The sequence below is a fragment of the Carya illinoinensis genome, chromosome 7, assembly GCF_018687715.1.
Source record: "Carya illinoinensis cultivar Pawnee chromosome 7, C.illinoinensisPawnee_v1, whole genome shotgun sequence".
In the NCBI taxonomy this organism is placed as follows: domain Eukaryota; kingdom Viridiplantae; phylum Streptophyta; class Magnoliopsida; order Fagales; family Juglandaceae; genus Carya; species Carya illinoinensis.
The window spans coordinates 6,328,234-6,346,561 of record NC_056758.1 but is presented as its reverse complement, the minus strand read 5'-3'; the positions used below and the strand labels follow the sequence as shown (position 1 = coordinate 6,346,561).

Genomic DNA, 18,328 nt, shown 5'->3' with positions numbered 1-18,328 from the left:
AACAGTACTTGTACAAATTTGGAGATCTACTATTCACTACTCAAATATTATTTATACTAATTATTTCTCTCTCCTCCCTCTCTCTCTCTCTCTCTCTCTCTCTCAACCCTTTCCTCTTCTCTCTCCTTCAACAACACAACAAACCTTCACTGTCTCCTTCATTTTATTATTATAATATATTATATAATTTTTTCTCATTTTTATTATATTTTTAATTTCATATAAAAAAATTATATTTTTATTATTATATTTGTATTATTAATCCCATATGTATGTAGTGGATGCTAATTACAAAATATATATATAAATAATAATTTTAGGAAAAAAATTAATAATAAATTATTTTATTATTATTTTGACTTAAAGATACATATTCCAATGTGAGAATTTTTCTTGAATGACCCAAAAGGATTTCTGGGCACTTTGCTCTGCTTCTTCCATTTACTTCATTTGTTTATTTATGTGTTTCTGATTTGGGTGACCAAAAAATCTCGATTTCTGTGTTTGCACAAATTGCAGGAGGGTTTGTGGATTGCTTGGCAATATAAGAAGTATTTTGGTGAACATCAGCAGACTTGATAATTGTAGAGGTAAGCTTGCAATAACAATTCTTTTTCTTTTATATTTTATTTATATTTCAAATGTGCTACTACTGCTTATATTTAGCCGTTCCGGTATAAAAATATATCTACCTCCCAGGCAGGAAGTTTTAATTGTAGCAATCTTAGTTTGCCATCCATATTCCCTGCATAAATAGCCTAACGAAAAAGAATTCTTTTTACCTATTAAAAAAATGTTGGTGGTGGGGGCATGACAAGTGAGTCAGTCCATTATGAATTAGTCTTCTTGTTAATTAATGCTTAGAACAAGTTTACAAGTTTCTCAGTGTGTAAGATCTCATTAGCTTTTCGCCATGCAGATGGTAAGCACGAGTACTGCAATGACTTTCACTTAATCTCCAAGGTACTGCCATATGCTTTCATGTTGTGAAACGTGTGGCAATTGTTGATGAATTGTACAGAATAATCAAAAGAGAAAAATAATAAAAATTGGCACAGAGATTTAACGTAATTCGGTGATGTGCCTGTATCCACGAGAGTGAGCAACATGGCAATTCGCTATATATAAAATAGGGCTACATAACGTGGTTCGGCGATATGCCTACATCCGCTCACTCCAACATCTGCCTATTTTCACTGTATAAGCCATATACTTCTACATTTCATCATCAGAATTCTACTTTTGAGGTTTGGCTTTCCAGATACATCACACTAGTTTGGCTTATTGTGCTAATTTTGATTAGAATTTGTTCTCCTCTTTGCGGGCAAAACTCCTCTCTCTCTCTCTCTCTCTCTCTCTCTCTCTCTACCCGAATTGAAAATGGTAGCCTGACCAAATACCCTGAAACAAAGTCTAGTGATAGAAATTTTGGCATCTTATATGTCTATATATTAGGGGTGGGGTCGAGTACCTTAAAACGAAGTTTGTTAATAGAAATTTTCACGGCATAAGTTTCTATAGCTATACAGGACTTCTATATGAAAAATGTTATTGTGCGTTCTAAAATATATCAGATCTCTGAGAAGCATGCAATCCTATGTGTTCAGCCTCTTGAGCTTTGTGATCTCTGAATCAAATGCATGTCTAGTTATATATATTACAGTAGCCTATAGCATTGTCTTAGTTGTCATATATCTACTCTACGTATAAATGCATCTATCCACACGTGAATAGTGGAAAAATTACCCTTTTGTCCTTATATTTGTTAATAGTTTATGTTTGATGGAAAATTACCTTTCTGTCCTTGAGGTTTGTTAGTAGTTTGTGTTTGATTCAAAAGTTATCTTTTGTCCTTCAGGTTTGTGTTTTGGTAAGCAAAATTACCTCTTTGTCTCTGAGTTTCTAATGTGTTTGATGGGTATAAGTACCTCTTTGTCTTTGAGATTTGTGTTTGATGGGCTACATTTTTGTCCATGAGGTTCTAAAATATTTTTCCATCTTTTTCTTACTGTCTATTTTTCCTTAACTAAATTTTATTGTCTCTTCTAAAGTACATTTTTAACCCTAAGATTTCTTTTAGGCAAATTTTAGGTAAATTAGGTCATCCCCTTGTGCTATGACGCTCCTAGGATTAGGTTTATGTACGATTATTTTTAGGAATAACACCATATGGTATGAGTTTTTAGAAGTATGACCATCTAATAATTTTTTTGTCCATGAACATTTACAAAAATGTGGTCCAATCATATGGGTTAGCATGCTAAAGATCAATGTCAAACTACCGTTTTATTCTTGTTTCTTTCTATTTTACATTTTCATTAGTTTAGTTCAAAACATTCAACTTTCAAAATAATCTTCATATATACAAACCAATTTTATCAACAAAACAAATTCTATTTCTGTAAAACAAAATAACTGTCTTCTTAATAGCGTAATCATGTGTAAAACAAATACATGCCCGTAGGTAACAAACACTACACTTTACAATGGTTGTGTATATGCCTCTTGACCATAAACTATGTTTTGATTCATGTATGTGTCCTTGGTTTGCTATCTTTACTATTACCAATTTAATAATTATTTTTTATAATTCACAAAACTCTAAAACACTTTCACGTTATTTAATTCATTATCACATTAACAATTATTATTTTCTCAATGATTCTCAATCTTAATGATTATTTCTAATTAATATGCATTTTAAAGATTATAATTTTCTATATAAAAAAAAATGTAGCAACATTTTCTCCTGGACATTCATGCCTTGCACAATTTGACCATACATTGTGCAAGAATTTAGTCTTTGCTTGGAGTTAGTCTGAATGATACATTGCTTGGAAATTACTCGCATTGCAGGAAAATAAAAGTTCTTTTTAGCTTATTTACTCTAAAAGCACTTTAATATTTAAAACTCAAATAATCTCATTTTTTTATTAAATATTTTTAAAACTATTTAAATATTTTTTAAAGAGTGGCTAGAGTGGCCGCTTACCCAAGTGGAAAACAAAAGAGTGGCCGCGGCAGCACAAACTCAACGAAACAGAGACCACCGTGCGGCTGAGCACTTCAGACGGAGCTGGCGTTGGGCACCTAGAGAGAGAGAGAGAGAGAAAACAGAGAGAGTTAACGTGAGGGAACGAGGAACGGAGAGGGAGGCAGTGGGGAAGGTTCAGCATGGCTTACCGAGAGGCACACGGCGGCCTGGGCTGGCACGATTGGCGTTGTTGAATGGCGGACGGGCAGAGAGACCACGGTGGGGAACTAGTCCTCTGTTTCGATGCTTGAAAACAGGGCCTTCGGTGATGGTGGGATAGCTTTACAGTGTTGGACGGCTGAGGAAGACGGGTCATCGGACGTCGGGCTGGCGGCTTGTGGTGACATTTCCGTGTGTGAGGGTGGCTGACGACTGAGCAGAAGATGGCAAATAATCCGCGCAAAAGAGGGAATGAAAAATAAGGTTCGAACATTTCATGTGCTAAGTTAAATAGGTGGCAATAACTTGGAACTCTTCTAACTCGGTGATCATTTTAGCTAGCACGAAACGAGTTGGCAATACATTCCAAGCAATTTCCGTAAGAGTAGCTCAATTCAGTCCATCATTTTGTTTTCAGTTTCCACATTTGTTCCCACTCTTTGATCCTAGGCCCCCAAAACCACTGAAACCGACAGTCCATGTAAAATAAATGTGGTTATTAAGGCATTTTGCAGGTTTCTTCGGAGTAATATGTGGGTGTATATATTAGTCCTAGTCATTGTGGAATACAAACTCTTCCACGCGGTATAGTTAATGCTCTCACCATCTGCGATATTTTTCCTTTTTAAAAGTCTTCCCAACGTATTAGTATATATTTCAGTAGAAAAATAGAGAAAATAAGAGTGAGTATTTTATGCCAACAAAAAAACAAGCTGAATAATTAGCAAGAAATCATGAATCGAGGTGTGTGGCAATGTTCTCCAGTCAGGAGTATTATATATCTTTGGTGAAGTGTTTGATGTGGGCGCTAGTAATTTTTGTGCAAATCCATGAGCACAAAGGTTGCTTGGAGGAAGAGAGGGTCAATCTGATACGACTGAAGGCGTTTCTGAAATCCAATGCTGATATTGGCGACCGTCTTCCCTCCTGAATTGAAGATGCAGATCAGATGAGCAGTGACTGCTGTGGTTGGGAGCAAGTCTCGTGCAACTCCACCACGGGTCATATCGTTGGACTCTCCCTCAATCATATCACCGATACAACTAATTGGTTACTAAATGTGTCCCTGTTTCGGCCCTTCAAGGAGCTAACGAGTCTTGATTTGTCAGGCAATCAAATAGGTGGTTGCATAGCTAATGAAGGTTTGGTTTCTAATTTGGCCTCGGCTAGCTGCTGCTTTTACTTTCACAATACAACAATATAAACCCCACCCGCCCCCTTGCTCTCTCAACAAATTAAGCCAAAATAAAATAAAATAAATGGAGGGTTGTGTACGTAATTAGTTGTATAGATCATGAGTTATTTTACACCCATGCTTTAAATTATTAACAAATCGGTTTAAATTGATTCATCCCTCTCACAAGCCAGGATTTTGTTGGCAGCCTGCTCTATTCCACTCGTTTACAGTTATATCACATCCTTTCTTTCCTGTAACATCCTTTCTCATATCTTTTTATATAAATGAAGAGTTTGGTGGAATGGAATAAACCAAGCAAGAAAGCAGACTTACACTGTGAAAGCGGAAATCTTATCAAAATTATATACCATCATGATTAGAATTTATTTTGATTTTGATTATCTTGTTATCCTTTTAGTTGTTACATTGTGATCGAGCATGCATGCTTTCATGAGCTATGCTAATGTTGACATTAGTCAGTCTAGCTTTTGTTTTCAGTAAGCACATGTTTGAATCAAAATATGTGCTGGATCATGATCTTGACCCCTCGATCGGTACAATAATTTCAAACTAGCTTATGTGTTCATTCACTATGTGATGTATAAATGGCTAATCTAAGCAACTTGGAGGTCTTCATCTTGCGAGATAACCTACCTGATGGAAGATTACCAATCCAAGGTAACAACTGATCTATCCAATTTAGGCTAAAATAAATTATTGCAACTTAGTGAGAGGGAATTTAATTTGTAGAAAGTCTCTTTAATATATCAATCTTTTTTACCTTTCTAAATATTTTTTTTTCATATTTACTGGAGATTTTAGATATGAGTGGAAATCGCTTCACTGGGAGTATTTCTCCATATATTGGGGCACTATCTTTGACGAAGGATATATTGCTATCTGACAATAATTTCAATGGAGCTTTCCCTACTGAAGGTGAGAATGAAAAACAAATTAATCACTCATCTTCAATTAATAATCATTCACTTTTTTTTTCACTATATATATATATATACACACACACACACAGACATACAAATTGATTTGTTAAAAAAAGTAAGAGAACTGGCCATTCAGTTTAGGCCTCCAACTAATTCTATTTGTTATGATAGATTTGTGCAGATCGAAGAAACTTGAAGAGTTGGATATTTCTGGCATAAACAATATGTCATCACTAAGAGTGTTGGATATATCTGGTAACCGTTACATTGGTAACTGTTTCACAAACATATGTTCCGAATAGGTATATCTATTATACCTGATCCCAAATAACGCATCCTTTGGACTTGGTCCAATGGTTACACGCCCCTCCACCATCTAGTTGGTACTGGTTTGAGTCCCAGTAGATGCTCTTAAGGATTTAAAATTTTTCGTTGGACTGTAGTTCCTGTGCCTTGCATTGCTAGGCCGCACGCCAGGCCCATGTAGAGGGATAGGGATGTCCATCCCCTCATTAAATCATTAAAAAGCTTTTATTGACTAGGGTGAACCTTGCCCTTTCGCTCTACCATGGGCTTCACTTCCACTAGGCCGATGGATGGCTTATGGTATATATATAGACCGAATTTATTATAACCATAACCCATAACTTATTCTTTTTCCAAAATAATTCATGACTTCCAAGTAGATCCCAAAAATAATATTAATAATAAATAAACTATATAATTATTTTGAAAATATTTCTAAAATTAATATATTTAATATCACAAACTACAATAAATATTGCAATCCCCCACTTAGGTTGCATATTAAATTTTTAATCAAATACTAATATCCTTTTGCATACAAGAAGGTAATCTTTTGACTAGTTTGAACCTTCTATTATTGCATGAAGTATCTCAAATTCCTAATAAAGTCAATAGTAGTCTAGGTTTAAACCAAGACTTTATACATTAAGAACGGAAATATCATAGACATGATTTCCACCAATTTTAATGAGATATCTCACCAATTAGTTTGGACTAATCTATGTACTCCATCCTGGCATTCATGAACATTTACAAACATAAACCTTAAACTTTTGCTAGAAGTTGTCCCCACTCTTATATTCACATAGATAAAGTTCTTTTTGTGTCTTTATTACTTCAGACACTTATACAACTATTGAACTTCACTAAGAGCACAATACTCATCCTTCATTTAATATAACAGTCAGCACTTACCATCCTGGAAAGGTTTCTCATATTACATTAAATTTTAGTGATATTTCAACCATTGAACTGTAACTTGTTATTACCCTTTAAAGTTTACACTATTTGTTAATAGTGTAAGGTTAGGTTCCTATTACAAGTGACTTTTAAAAGAAAACAAACTCATTCCACTAGATGTACTAATTACTAAATCTCTAGAGAGTCCCTTTGTGAAAGGATCTATCAGATTTTTACGTGACCGCACATATACAATAGTGATAATACTATCACTTATTATTTGCTTGAAATATTCATGCCTTAGACTAATATGTCTAAATTTTCTATTATATAATTTACTATGAGTCCTAGATGTTGTAACTTCACTATCAAAACGCAAAGAAATGGCTAACATCGATTGTGGCCACAACTTTATGTCAAATAATAAATTCCTCAGTTATTTTGCCTCTTTACCCATTGCCGCTAAGGTTTCAAATTCAAATTCCATTGTAGGATGTGAAATACACGTCTGTTTCATAGATGCCCTTGAAACAACTCCACTACCAAGGGTGAAACCAACTAAATGTAGCCTTGTTATCACTTGCACTAATAATCCAACTAGCACCACAATATCCTTCTAGTACAGTAGGAAAGTTGGTATAATATAGTCCTAACAAACTAGTTTTTTTTTTTTTTTTTTTAAGCTGCCCAAGGTCTCTACTAATTGCTTTCCAATGATCCATACTACGATTACCCATATATCTAGAAAGTTTGCACACGATAAATGAAATATTTGTCCTAGTGCAATGCATTGCATACATTAAACTACAAATTGCACTAGCATATTCTAGTTATAATTTTCCATGCTACAAATTCATATTCCATTGTGGGATGTGAAATACATATATGTTTCTTAGAAGCCCTTGAAACAACTCCACTACCAAGGGTGAAAATCCAACTAGACGTAGCCTTATTATCACTTGCACTGGTAATCCAACTAGCATCACAATATCATTCTAGTACAACAGGAAAGTTGGTATAATTTTACCTTCAATTTTACAGCTATGTTTACGTTTTGAATGCACTGTAATTTTTAAATATTACTTTGATTTTTATTTCCGTTCAGATTTGGGAGTTTATTTTCATGAATATGTTTAGTTAAGTTTTCAACTAAGGTAGAGGATGAAATCTCATTGAAGATTAGTAGTGTTAACATTGTGTTTCACACGCCCTTAGACCGAGCTTTCACCAACTCGGATCTTTGATCTTAGGCCTATGGACACAAAGAAAACACTATGAGACGGGTGCTGTGATGGAGGTTGGGAGTCTCCACTACTTGGGGATTGTCATATACCTTATTTCTGGGGCCAGACGCCCATACCTTGCGTCAGGGGAAGTGTCGCCTCAACAATTCCTTCCACCATGCTCCTTTAATGCGGCGTGGCTCTCTAGGCTGCAACATTTAATGATTCGTGGCTCTTAGTAGTAGGGTGTCATTCCTAGTGATAAGGTTGTGCGACCGACAACCACTCTTGAGGAGCTACGCTGTAAATCCATTGTTAAGGAGTGGGTGGAAAAGCAGCCCCTTGCTATCTACTCAGAGGCTCTTCTGGGGGAGGAGAACATTGCAGTGAATCTTCCTCCTATCGGTCACACCATTCATGCCAGCTGCGGTATTTCCATTCGGCCGCTCGTTGCCTCGCAAAGGAAGTGTTCCCCCAACCTTCCTGTTAAAAGTAAGGGGATAAACCTCGTGCAGATAAGGCTAAGGCCGATAATGAATCCCAGCCCTCTTCTCAGCCTCCTCTAGGTTAATCATTGAAGGAGGTCGATGTGTAGCGGCCAGGATTTGCGACACTTGCCTAGCTCCCAACCTCTTGAGTGTCTATTGTGGACCTTGTAGGCAGGAGGGAGGGAACCGCATTGGCCCAAGCGTGCCAGTTGCTACTTCTCCAGTCGTAACTTTAGTCATGGAGCCCGCGTTGGTCGTTGATCTAGAGGCATCTACCTCACCCGTAGGGCTGCGCGGCCTGTCTTAAAGTGCTAACATGCTTCAAATGCATTTCTGGGGAGCCTTTCTAGAGGAGGCCCCTCGTTGGTTGACCTTGGTTGATCTGCCTCCCAAGGTTGACTTGGAGATGATCTTGTTTTCTACTTCCACTGCTCATTTTGTGGTTGGGGACCAAGTCTCTGGGGGTGCTTCCGAAGACCTCACAGAAGGGTCCAGCTCTTCCGAGGAGAGTACGCGTTCACTCGAGTCTTGCTCTTCTAGGTGGTGTCGTACCCATTATTGCAGCTAATGATCTTCTAGTCAATGAGGCTCCTTGAAGGGGACTTGAGTCTTCGAGGAGCTGAGTCCCTTGTGGCCGTCCTGCCATCCATTGAAGAGGTTGCAGCCACTATAGTGAGGTCCGAGCAGAGGGGCCCGCGTGCTTCTGGCAAGGAGAAGGAACGCTCCCTTTCCCATGAGGAGCAAGCACTCGTGATTGGGGGTCTTTCCCATCCTTCAGCCACTAGATCGCCTGAGAGGACTGTGAGTGAAGTTGAGAATGCGAGGGTGGTCTGGCGGCCACCCTCCGTGGATAGTCCGGTGGAGGTCATCTCTGCATCCACCCATCTTGAAGCTGGGGGAGCTCGCGCAGAGGCCTTGGAGCGGGTGGCTGGATCCCTGCGAGGCTTCTTCTCTGAGGTTCTTTTTCCTTTGGTTCACCTTTTTCCATCATCTGCTTGTTTTTCCTCTTTCTGACTTTTTTGGTGTTTACCGTGGTGGGTTGCATTGAGCAAACATGTTGGCTGACTTCATTATGAGTGGCCAGGAGGTATCTGAGGCGAAGAATCGAGAACTTCATTCCATGGTGAAGAGGGCTCTCTACTGTGCGAGTAGGGAGAATGAGGAGAAAAGGTGCCTAGAGTCGGAGTTGGCGATGGTGAAGGAGTAAGCCACCTCAGTCCATGAGTCAGTTGACAAGCTGACCGCCTCGGTGGTAGGGCTGGAGAAGTTGATCGCTGAGTCAGCTTCAGGAGGACAGTGTGGAACTGAGGGGCCGTCAAGATGCTGATGCCTAGCAACTCAAACTGCTGGAGAGGGAGAGCTCATCCCTTTCAGCGGCCCTAAAGGATCGGGAGGACTTGCTATCAGCTACTCAGGCCACGACTGATCAAGAGAAGACGAGGGTTGAGAGGGCATTGAAAGAGTTGGAAGAGGTTCAATGAAGGATAGCCACCCAGGACGTGATTAGCAAGGACCTGCGAAGTGACGTATCCCAGGTGTAGGATGTTGTTTCTTGCCTAAGCGATCAGTTGGGGAAGACCCTTTTCGTCTGCTACGATGCTTGGGTGTATGGGTACATCGAAGGCCTTAAGAAGATGCGGGATTATGTCAATTCGAACCCTCAAGAGAGCTCACAAGCACTTGAGGCACATTTGAGAGCCGTCAATCTTTGTCAGGTCAAGCCCCATCCTATTACTCTTGAACATGGTGGCGAACTAGGTCGAGAGATGATCCCTGATGCCTTCCCTTCTAAAGATGAAGCCCCTGTGGCCAATCTTAAGGTTGTCAGGGCAGCTGATCTTTAGGGAGTCGGGGCGGCCATTGATGTTCTTGAGGCAAACCCCACCGAGCCTGCAGTGGACCCTGACACTCCTGAGGTGGGCTTTGTCAAGTCTGAGGAGGATCTCGATGCCCCCATGCCTAATTTTGCATATCCTTTACTGTCATCTTGATGTAATACAATTTTTTTTTATTTTTTTATTTGGTTTCAGTCTTCTCCTTTGTATAGACTCTAATTAGTAATAAACAAGTATATTTCTTTATTTCTTTGTCGTGTTCTCTCTCCCTCTTTTTGTGGTTGTTTTGTTGCTTTTCTCCTCTTCTTCCTTTCCTTCCATGGAGTGACCGCTGAAAGCCAAATGGAAATACCACAACTAGCATGAATGGTGTGACCAAGGGGAGGGAGATGCACCGTTATGTTCTTCTCTCCCAGGAGAATCTCCGAGTGGATGGCGAGGGGTTGCTTTTTCACCCACTCCTTAATGATGGCTATACGGGGCAACTTCTCGGGAGTGGCTATCGGCCACACAATCTTTTCACTAGGAATGACACCCCATTGAGCCTTGAAGGGGAATTCCCACTCAGACACAAAGAAGAACTTGCTGGTCTAATCCTTAATTTTGCTATATCGTGGCTCCAATACGACAAGGGCATTTTTCACCCTGAAGCTACAAATATCCTCAACACCCCTTTTGACATTATGGTTAGGAGGAATTAATGGTAGGTCAAGTCGGTGTACTCTGAGTCAAACTTCAATAGCACACGCTGCCATAGGATATAGCAACATATCAGAATCCGCAAGCATTCGGGTGAAGTTAAGAGGGAGCCAGCTCAAGACAGTTTGAAACTTTGCAGATAGGGCAAGGGAAAGGCAACCTCAGCCATAGGAGAACATGCTGGGGAAGAGGCCAATGCGGGATGCGGAATCGTTGGCGTCAACAGCCCCCTCCCATGGCCTAAAAATCTCAAGGAATACCATGTCAGGGATGCGGTATGTAGAAATCAGTGACAACAAAAATTCTTGGGAAGCTTATGAGTGCCAGTGGCGACTAGTATAGCCTAGGTCCGAAGTACAAGCCTTAGGCAAGTCTTGCACATCGAAGACCGTTGGCTCATCAAACTTCTTAGCGGCTATTGGAAGTAAGAACAAAAAAAGAGACGAGGAAAAGAATAAGGATGAAAGGAAAGGGCAAATGAAATGAGGAGAGAATGGTAAGGGCGGGACGAAGCTTATATAGAGGAGCAGTAGTTGGCCTTCCAACTTCCACGAACTGAACATGGGAAGTGGAGCGGTTCAAGTACCTCAAACACGCGGCGTAGCTCGAAGCTAAACAAACTGCGTGACAACCATTAATGCCAAAGGGACAGAATGGCCGCCATCGAGTATTAGAACCCAATTGTTGAGGGACGTGCTAGTAAAATCAGAAAGTGGGGTGTTGAATGTTGCATCAAACGAAAAAAGAGAGCCCAGGGGTCTGACACGTGGAGGGACCAATAAGCAAAAGGGCTATCCCACTTGAGAGGGAAAGATGTCAAGCGACAATGGCCATGAAAGGAAAAGGAAAGAGAAATTCCAATTGGATTAGCTAGATAAGAATTGGCAGGGTAACTGTTAGGAAAATTTTTCCCTCTGACCAATGGCCCAGAGTCTGAGCCCAACACCATGAGTGGCCCAGATTGACTGAACAATCCATCGACCCAGTTAAAGGGTTCTCGGCCTTGGAGCAGAAGTCAGTCGATAGCCTCGAAAGTGTAGGAAGTCCACCTTGGCACAAAAGAGGAAGGAGCACTCCACCTTGATGGAACTGAATCCTAGGTAGCCTTGAGCCGACAAGTGGGTGCAGATCATAGGGAGCCCTTGATCCTCTTATGGGAGGAGAAGAAAGAGCCTGACAGTGTGCATCCCCTGGCAAAACAGGGCAGAGGGTCACGTCGCATTAAATGCACCTCTAGAGTGCCAAGCCACATTAAATGCACCCCTCAAAGAACCACATCGCATTAATATACCATTCGAAGAACCACGCCCATTAAAGGAAAAAGGTGGAAGTAACTACAGAGGGGACACCTTCCCCTGACATAGAGCATGGGCCTCTGGTCCCAGGGATCAGGTATAAAAGGCAAGTTTCAGGTATCAGAAATGCTCTCTAGACTCTCTAAATTTTCTACTTACTTACACTCTGCTCTAAGATGATACCGACATCACCATTAATAGTAACCACAACGTGAGACAGAGGCCGTGGTGGTGGATGAGACAAAAGAGCCATTAATTGTTGAAAAATTCGTTAGGCCTAGTCAATTATATAAATATATATATTTATATATATGTTAATATGTTAGATTTGAAACGTACTCCTTGATATCTATTTGTGCTAGTAATGTTTAGTACATCACTGCAAAATGGGAAAATCATGAGGGGCGTCACTGCAAACATGACAATGACTTTTCATCCTACTTCCAACATAATGTTAGCCCACAAAGTACATAGGACGAGCACAACACATATACCCATGCATCTGGGCCATCCCCAATAGAATTTCAAGTTTTTAACATCTTCTATCTCCTCCTCACTTCCTCCTTTCTTTATGTGCTATTATGGCAGGACCTAAATTTTCTTGTGTTTGTGTATATATATATATATTGATAGGGATTGAGTAGCTCTTGTCCCAGTCAAGTTAGTGTTGATAGAGTAAATCGTTGTCTTTAAACTTTTAGATCAATAGTTAAACCTTTGATATCATCTTATATATTTTCCAGTAGCGCCATTTTCGTCTTTTCATTTTGTGTCTTTAAACTGCGTTTGAATGCTGAGGTGATCTTAGATGATCTGAGTTGATATGTGAATAGTTGTGTTTGTGGATCCTATTGAGATGTGTTTTAAATATAAATAAGTTGAAATATGTGTTTGAATGTATAAAGTAGGTTGAGAGAAGTTTTGTAACGCCCCGGTCCGCAGGGGTCGGAGAGTTACTACGTGAGGAGGGGCTATGCATGAGCTGTGAAGTTAACGTGTTAATAGATATAGGGGACTGAAAAAAAAACCCCTAGAGCTTAGGAGAAGAGAGGCATACGTGCATGGGAGTGCTAGAGTTGTGCTTGGTGGGAGGTTTAAAAAAAATTAACAAAACCGATTCTGACGGGTTTAGTGTGATCGGGTAGGGCCATTTGAAGTATTTGGGCTCACATCTGATAGTTTATAACAGATAATAAATGGGTTTTTTTCCAACTTTTGGACCTCGACTCACTCCTTTAAAAAAATAATAATCTAACTTGTTCAAAAAAAATATTATCTCGACTTATAAAAAGATTTTTAAACTAAATATTAAACTCAAAGAAAAAACATCATAATCCACTAAAACAGAGATTTTAAACCCGTAGACTATCCTTATAAAAAAACATATTTGAAACCTCAGATGGGCTTTATGCTAATATAAATATATATTTTTTTAAAATAGCTTGGCATTGAACCTAGGCGTTACATCCTCTCCCCTTAAACATAATTTCATCCTCGAAATTTGTTGCAACTAAAATCAAGACTCAAATACTTAAACCTTCATACATATTTGCGCACATTATATCACACTTCGAGAGATCCAAATCAAGTCCAAAGTAGTAACCTCAACAATACAATTAAAAACCTAATAATGATTCCGAAGTCTCCACATAATCCATGAACCTTATACAAATAGCGAAATAAAATCTCAAACTACCACCATATCACCAAAACCACGCTTCCGTTGCGCACTCTAACAACTTGTAATCCCAAATGCATTGTATCTGAATCAAGTACATCCGAAAGGAACTAACCACTACATTGGATCTACAAGCCTAATAATTCCTCTAAAACATTAATGTCACAAGTCTAAACCTCCAGTTCCTAACCAAAATTCATTCCACAGAGTTAACCCAAAATCTAAACCTTTAAATTTCAACATAATCATTTATTAATCCTCAAATTTCCAAACCTCAAATCTAAAGTCACTTCCTAAACCCACCGACATCCAAAACTTGATATATTGTAATCTGCAGAACCTTAAACCTGGCATTCGGTCAAATTTATGCCCACTTCAAATCTAAACCTTAAATCATATCCAAGTCATGTCCTATGGCCTATTGAATAAGCTAAGCAAATATAAAAACTCGATTTTCCCAAAACTCGATTTTCCCAAAACCCCAACCCATAAAGTCCGTAGAACCTCAAACATGTCTGATACCAATTGTAATGCCCCCATCCACAAGGGTCGAAGAGTTACTGCGTGAGGAGGTGTTGCGCATGAGCTGTGAGGTTAACGTTTTAATATATATAGGAGATTGAAAAAAAAAAAAACCCTAGAGCTTAGGAGAAGAGATGCGTACGTGCATGGAAGTGCTAGAGTTGTGCTTGGTGAGTGCTTTAAAAAAAATTAACAGAATCAATTCTCACGGGTTGGGTTTTAGTGTGATCGGGTAGGGCCATTTGAAGTATTTGGGCTCACATTTGATAGTTTATAACAGATAATAAATGGGTTTCGAGTTTTGGACCTCAACTCACTCCTTTAAAAAAAATAATAATCTAACTTGTTCAAAAAAAAAAATATTATCTTGACCCATAAAAAGATTTTTAAACTAAATATCAAACTCAAAAGGAAAAAAAATCATAATACACTAAAGTAGAGATTTTAAACCCTTAGACTACCTTAGAAAAAACATACGTGAAACCTCAGGTGGGCTTTTCGCAAATATAATTTAAAAAAAAAAAATAGTTTGGCACTGAACCCGGGTGTTACAAGTTTAACCTTTTACGAAAAATTGAAAAAATAGTGAGTCACATGAATGATTAGTTTGAGATGATTTTGACATCAAAACATAGTGTCTCAATTTCGTTTAACAACATGCACAAATCCAAACACTAATTACTTCACTTATTGATTGTAAAGATGGAGATCACCACAATTTAAAACTCATTGATGGCCAGGCCATGTAGAAGGCTCCAAGCTAACAGCCAAGATAGACTCTAATCATTAATTTCTATAATCAATTCATGAAATTAAAGCGGATCAGGATTTAATGTGTTAGCCACATCAATGACAAACCTAAAACCTGTAATTGACATCACCTTTGGCAAGTCTTTCCATGGCATGCAATATTAACGTAGTCCATAGGCTGGTATAACTTTGACATCTACTGTGATCTCGTGCTTTGCTGCAAAATCCGGCCATCATCTCTTGGGTTTCTTTCATTCCCCCAATTGCGCTATCCCCAACAATATTTCTACCTTTTTAAATCGTATGCATGTACAATAAGAGTCTAGATTACTCTTAGGAATAGAATTATATATAATAAAGGAAATTAATTATATTCTTTTCCTTTGATTTTATTATCCTCAATCACATTAATTATCTAAGTTGTTTTCCAATTAGATTACACCATATAATTAAATTAAGAAAATTCTATATACCATATTACTATCCCACTTGCATCTTATTAAGTAAGATGTGACACATTTACCACCATTGAATGATCATTTAATTCATACTTCTTTATCATCAAATAGTGATAAATGTGTCACATCATATATAGTGAGATGCAAGTGAGATAGTGGTGTAGTATATAGCATTACTCAATTAATTAATGTGACTGAGGATGACAATTTGTTACATATTATAAAAAAACTCATTTTATTATTTGTTGTTTAAACCCAAATTAAATATGGGCAATTAGCACCTACTTAATTAATTAGTTACCTGCAATATTTGCTCTTGGTCGTCATGACTCTTGACCAAAAAGTGATTAGCATTGAGGCAGTCTAATGCTTCCTTGTGCTTGTTTGGAGAGCTGCTTATTATAGTGACCTTCATCCCTAGGGCTTTGGCAAATTTCACGGTCACATGACCCAAGCCACCTAGCCCCACCACCCTCAAATGTTGCCCAGGGTTGATGAGTTCAAAGTACATTGTGGGGCTATAAACTGTGATTCTTGCGCAGAGTAGTGGGGTAGCATCTTCAATTTGCAGATTATTTGGGACTAACACCGCAAGGCGCAAATGCTCATCTACTGTGACTCCCCCAACTCCCACATATGGACACGCGGAAATGAAGACATCTGAATGATGAAAACACGGGTTGCGCACCCCAAAAACGAGTGCTAAGTGTGTGCACATACAACAAGTGTAAGACAAAAGACGCAGCGGTAAGTTAAATTCAATCAACTAAGTACTAGAATTGTTAATTACAAATTCGCTTAAATACAAGAGTTTCAAAAACAAAAACAGTTATCCAAATAAAAACATAATAAAGCCAAAATATAATAACCAAAAGTGGGAAACAAATCCCGGAACATAAGAAAGTGATCCCCGATCACTCCTCCAGCGGAGCCGCATCCTCAAGCTCTACTTCGCCATCTGCATCAAAATCTACGGTACCATAAAATAATACCGTAGGGTGCTGAATATCGTCAGATTGTGAATCTGAGTAAGTACAACCCAAACAACCCAAGAGATGAAAATGCATTAATGCAACTAACAAATATGCGTGCATGTGATGAAATATGCATGAGACCCAAAAATTATTCTATACCAAAAATAATTATTTCTAACACACGCCAAAATCCCATTTTGGCCCAAAAACCAAGTCCATTAAAAAATATCATCAAAAAATGGTTCACATAAATCCATTTATCAAAACCAAATAACCAATTTTAAACCGAATGCACCATGATCTCCCCTAGGGATCATCCGCACTCCTTGGCTTCTTTCGCCACACCACAGGTAACGACCATACGTGTCTTCATAACGAGCGTTACCCAGTTCTGTGTCCAGCACGTTCGTGGCCAAGCATCCTGTAGCCCCTGCCAGTAGGGGCAACGGAGTTGGCACGAGAGCGTTACCATCTCGTCCGACTCCATTGTCGCCCAGCGACAACCCAGGGGACGACAGTCAATATATTACGCTCCCGAGTGTTGCGCCTAAACTTTGACTCAAATTAATGAACCAAAAATTTAGTGAAGTTTTACCTGCAAGTATACAGGTGTTGTAGTATCTTACAGGATCGAATCCACAGGGATTGACTTTTGTGATAAAGAAAATAAATTCAAACAATGAAACGAAATTACTAAAAGAAACGTGCAATCGAATATAAAATAAAATTACTGAGATGAAGATTTGTAGAATAACTGAATCAAACTAAAATGATAAAATGAATTGATATGGAGAAAGACTAAGGTTTCGAGGATCTGTCTAATAATTTATGATATTGTTTTGGATTGATTTACTTCAATTAAACTAGAATAATGATTCCGTTTAATTGAAAGATTTAACATTTAAGATCAAGAAAAATAGTCGCTAATAATTGAGCGTGAACGATTGATGATTAAAACATTCACAAATCTATTTGAATATCACAGGGATTCCTCAAGCATTCACTGTATTCAGAAATTACAATGAATCAAGATAAATATATAGATAATCAAAATATCCAATAATAAAATCCTTCAATAGGTCAAGCTCACAAAATAAATATTATGTGGATCTGAAAACAATATTTAAATCATTAAACTTCACCTCTAACCTTAGTATGAAAATTTAACCAAACATTTTTATTACAAGTACTATAGAAATCACATAAATATTTTCCATTAGAAAACTAAAATAAAACACAAGAAATACTAGACAACAATTTAGAAACAATAAAATTTGGAACCCAGCCAACTAATGGTCTGAACCACAAAGCATTAAGAGGGAACTAAGCAAGCTGCAAAAAAATACAACAATGAAAACGCAGGGAGGAGCTGCCGCTGACTCCCAACTTTCTCTACAGACGAAAACGTCCCCATGTCTTTCCTTTGGAAACTAAAAGCATCCACCGACTTCTCTCAACTCCCACACGTCCCCTTTCCAACGTAAAAGAGTAGAACTTAGCAAAATAAAATTAAAATCCCAGGTTTGGCAATCAAACCTCAACTCTCCCCCTCTCTACCGTCCCTCTTCTTCTAAGATAATTAACCAATTAAACCAACCGACACTCCACTCTCACATTCCCCTGCACTTTCAGCAATATCAACTAATTCCAGCTGACTCCCTTCAACTCCAGCAAATCCCAATGACCGACTCACTTTCTTCCTTCTTTCCCTCACACGCCCCACTGACCAACCGACTCTCTTCAATGAAAACTCAAGAGAAACTAGACCTCTCAATAAATCTCAATAAATCCCCTCTGACCGAGTCACCCTCTCAACATGACACCACACGTTCACTACCTTCCTACCTACTCCCCCACGTAACCCTCTTTCCCTTCCACCTCCCAGCCAA

At 38.6% G+C, this 18,328-nt stretch overlaps 1 protein-coding gene and 1 pseudogene across 2 annotated transcripts; one reads left to right on the top strand and one right to left on the bottom strand.

The window, feature by feature from the left end:
* LOC122316115 overlaps window positions 1-18,328 on the bottom strand; it is a 76,318-nt pseudogene that overhangs the window by 52,143 nt on the left and 5,847 nt on the right.
* Window positions 3,004-5,948, top strand: LOC122315542 (receptor-like protein 15). Of its 2 annotated transcripts, none has more exons than XM_043131518.1 (3): window positions 3,004-4,335; window positions 5,186-5,306; window positions 5,483-5,948. In XM_043131518.1, the coding sequence occupies exons 1-3, from the start codon at window positions 4,330-4,332 to the stop codon at window positions 5,611-5,613; spliced, it is 258 nt and encodes an 85-aa protein (XP_042987452.1). In that variant the 5' UTR covers window positions 3,004-4,329; the 3' UTR covers window positions 5,614-5,948. The 2 variants fall into 2 exon arrangements, with proteins under 2 accessions (XP_042987452.1, XP_042987451.1); XM_043131517.1 differs by having other exon boundaries at window positions 3,012-4,335; window positions 5,193-5,306.

Excerpts from the sequence above, each read along its gene's own strand:
- LOC122315542 (XM_043131517.1), top strand. The coding sequence starts at position 4,143 with ATGAGCAGTGACTGCTGTGGTTGGGAGCAAGTCTCGTGCAACTCCACC. Across the intron at positions 4,336-5,192 it reads TGGTTGCATAGCTAATGAAG|ATATGAGTGGAAATCGCTTC; the intron begins GTTTGGTTTCTA and ends TGGAGATTTTAG. Across the intron at positions 5,307-5,482 it reads TGGAGCTTTCCCTACTGAAG|ATTTGTGCAGATCGAAGAAA; the intron begins GTGAGAATGAAA and ends TTGTTATGATAG.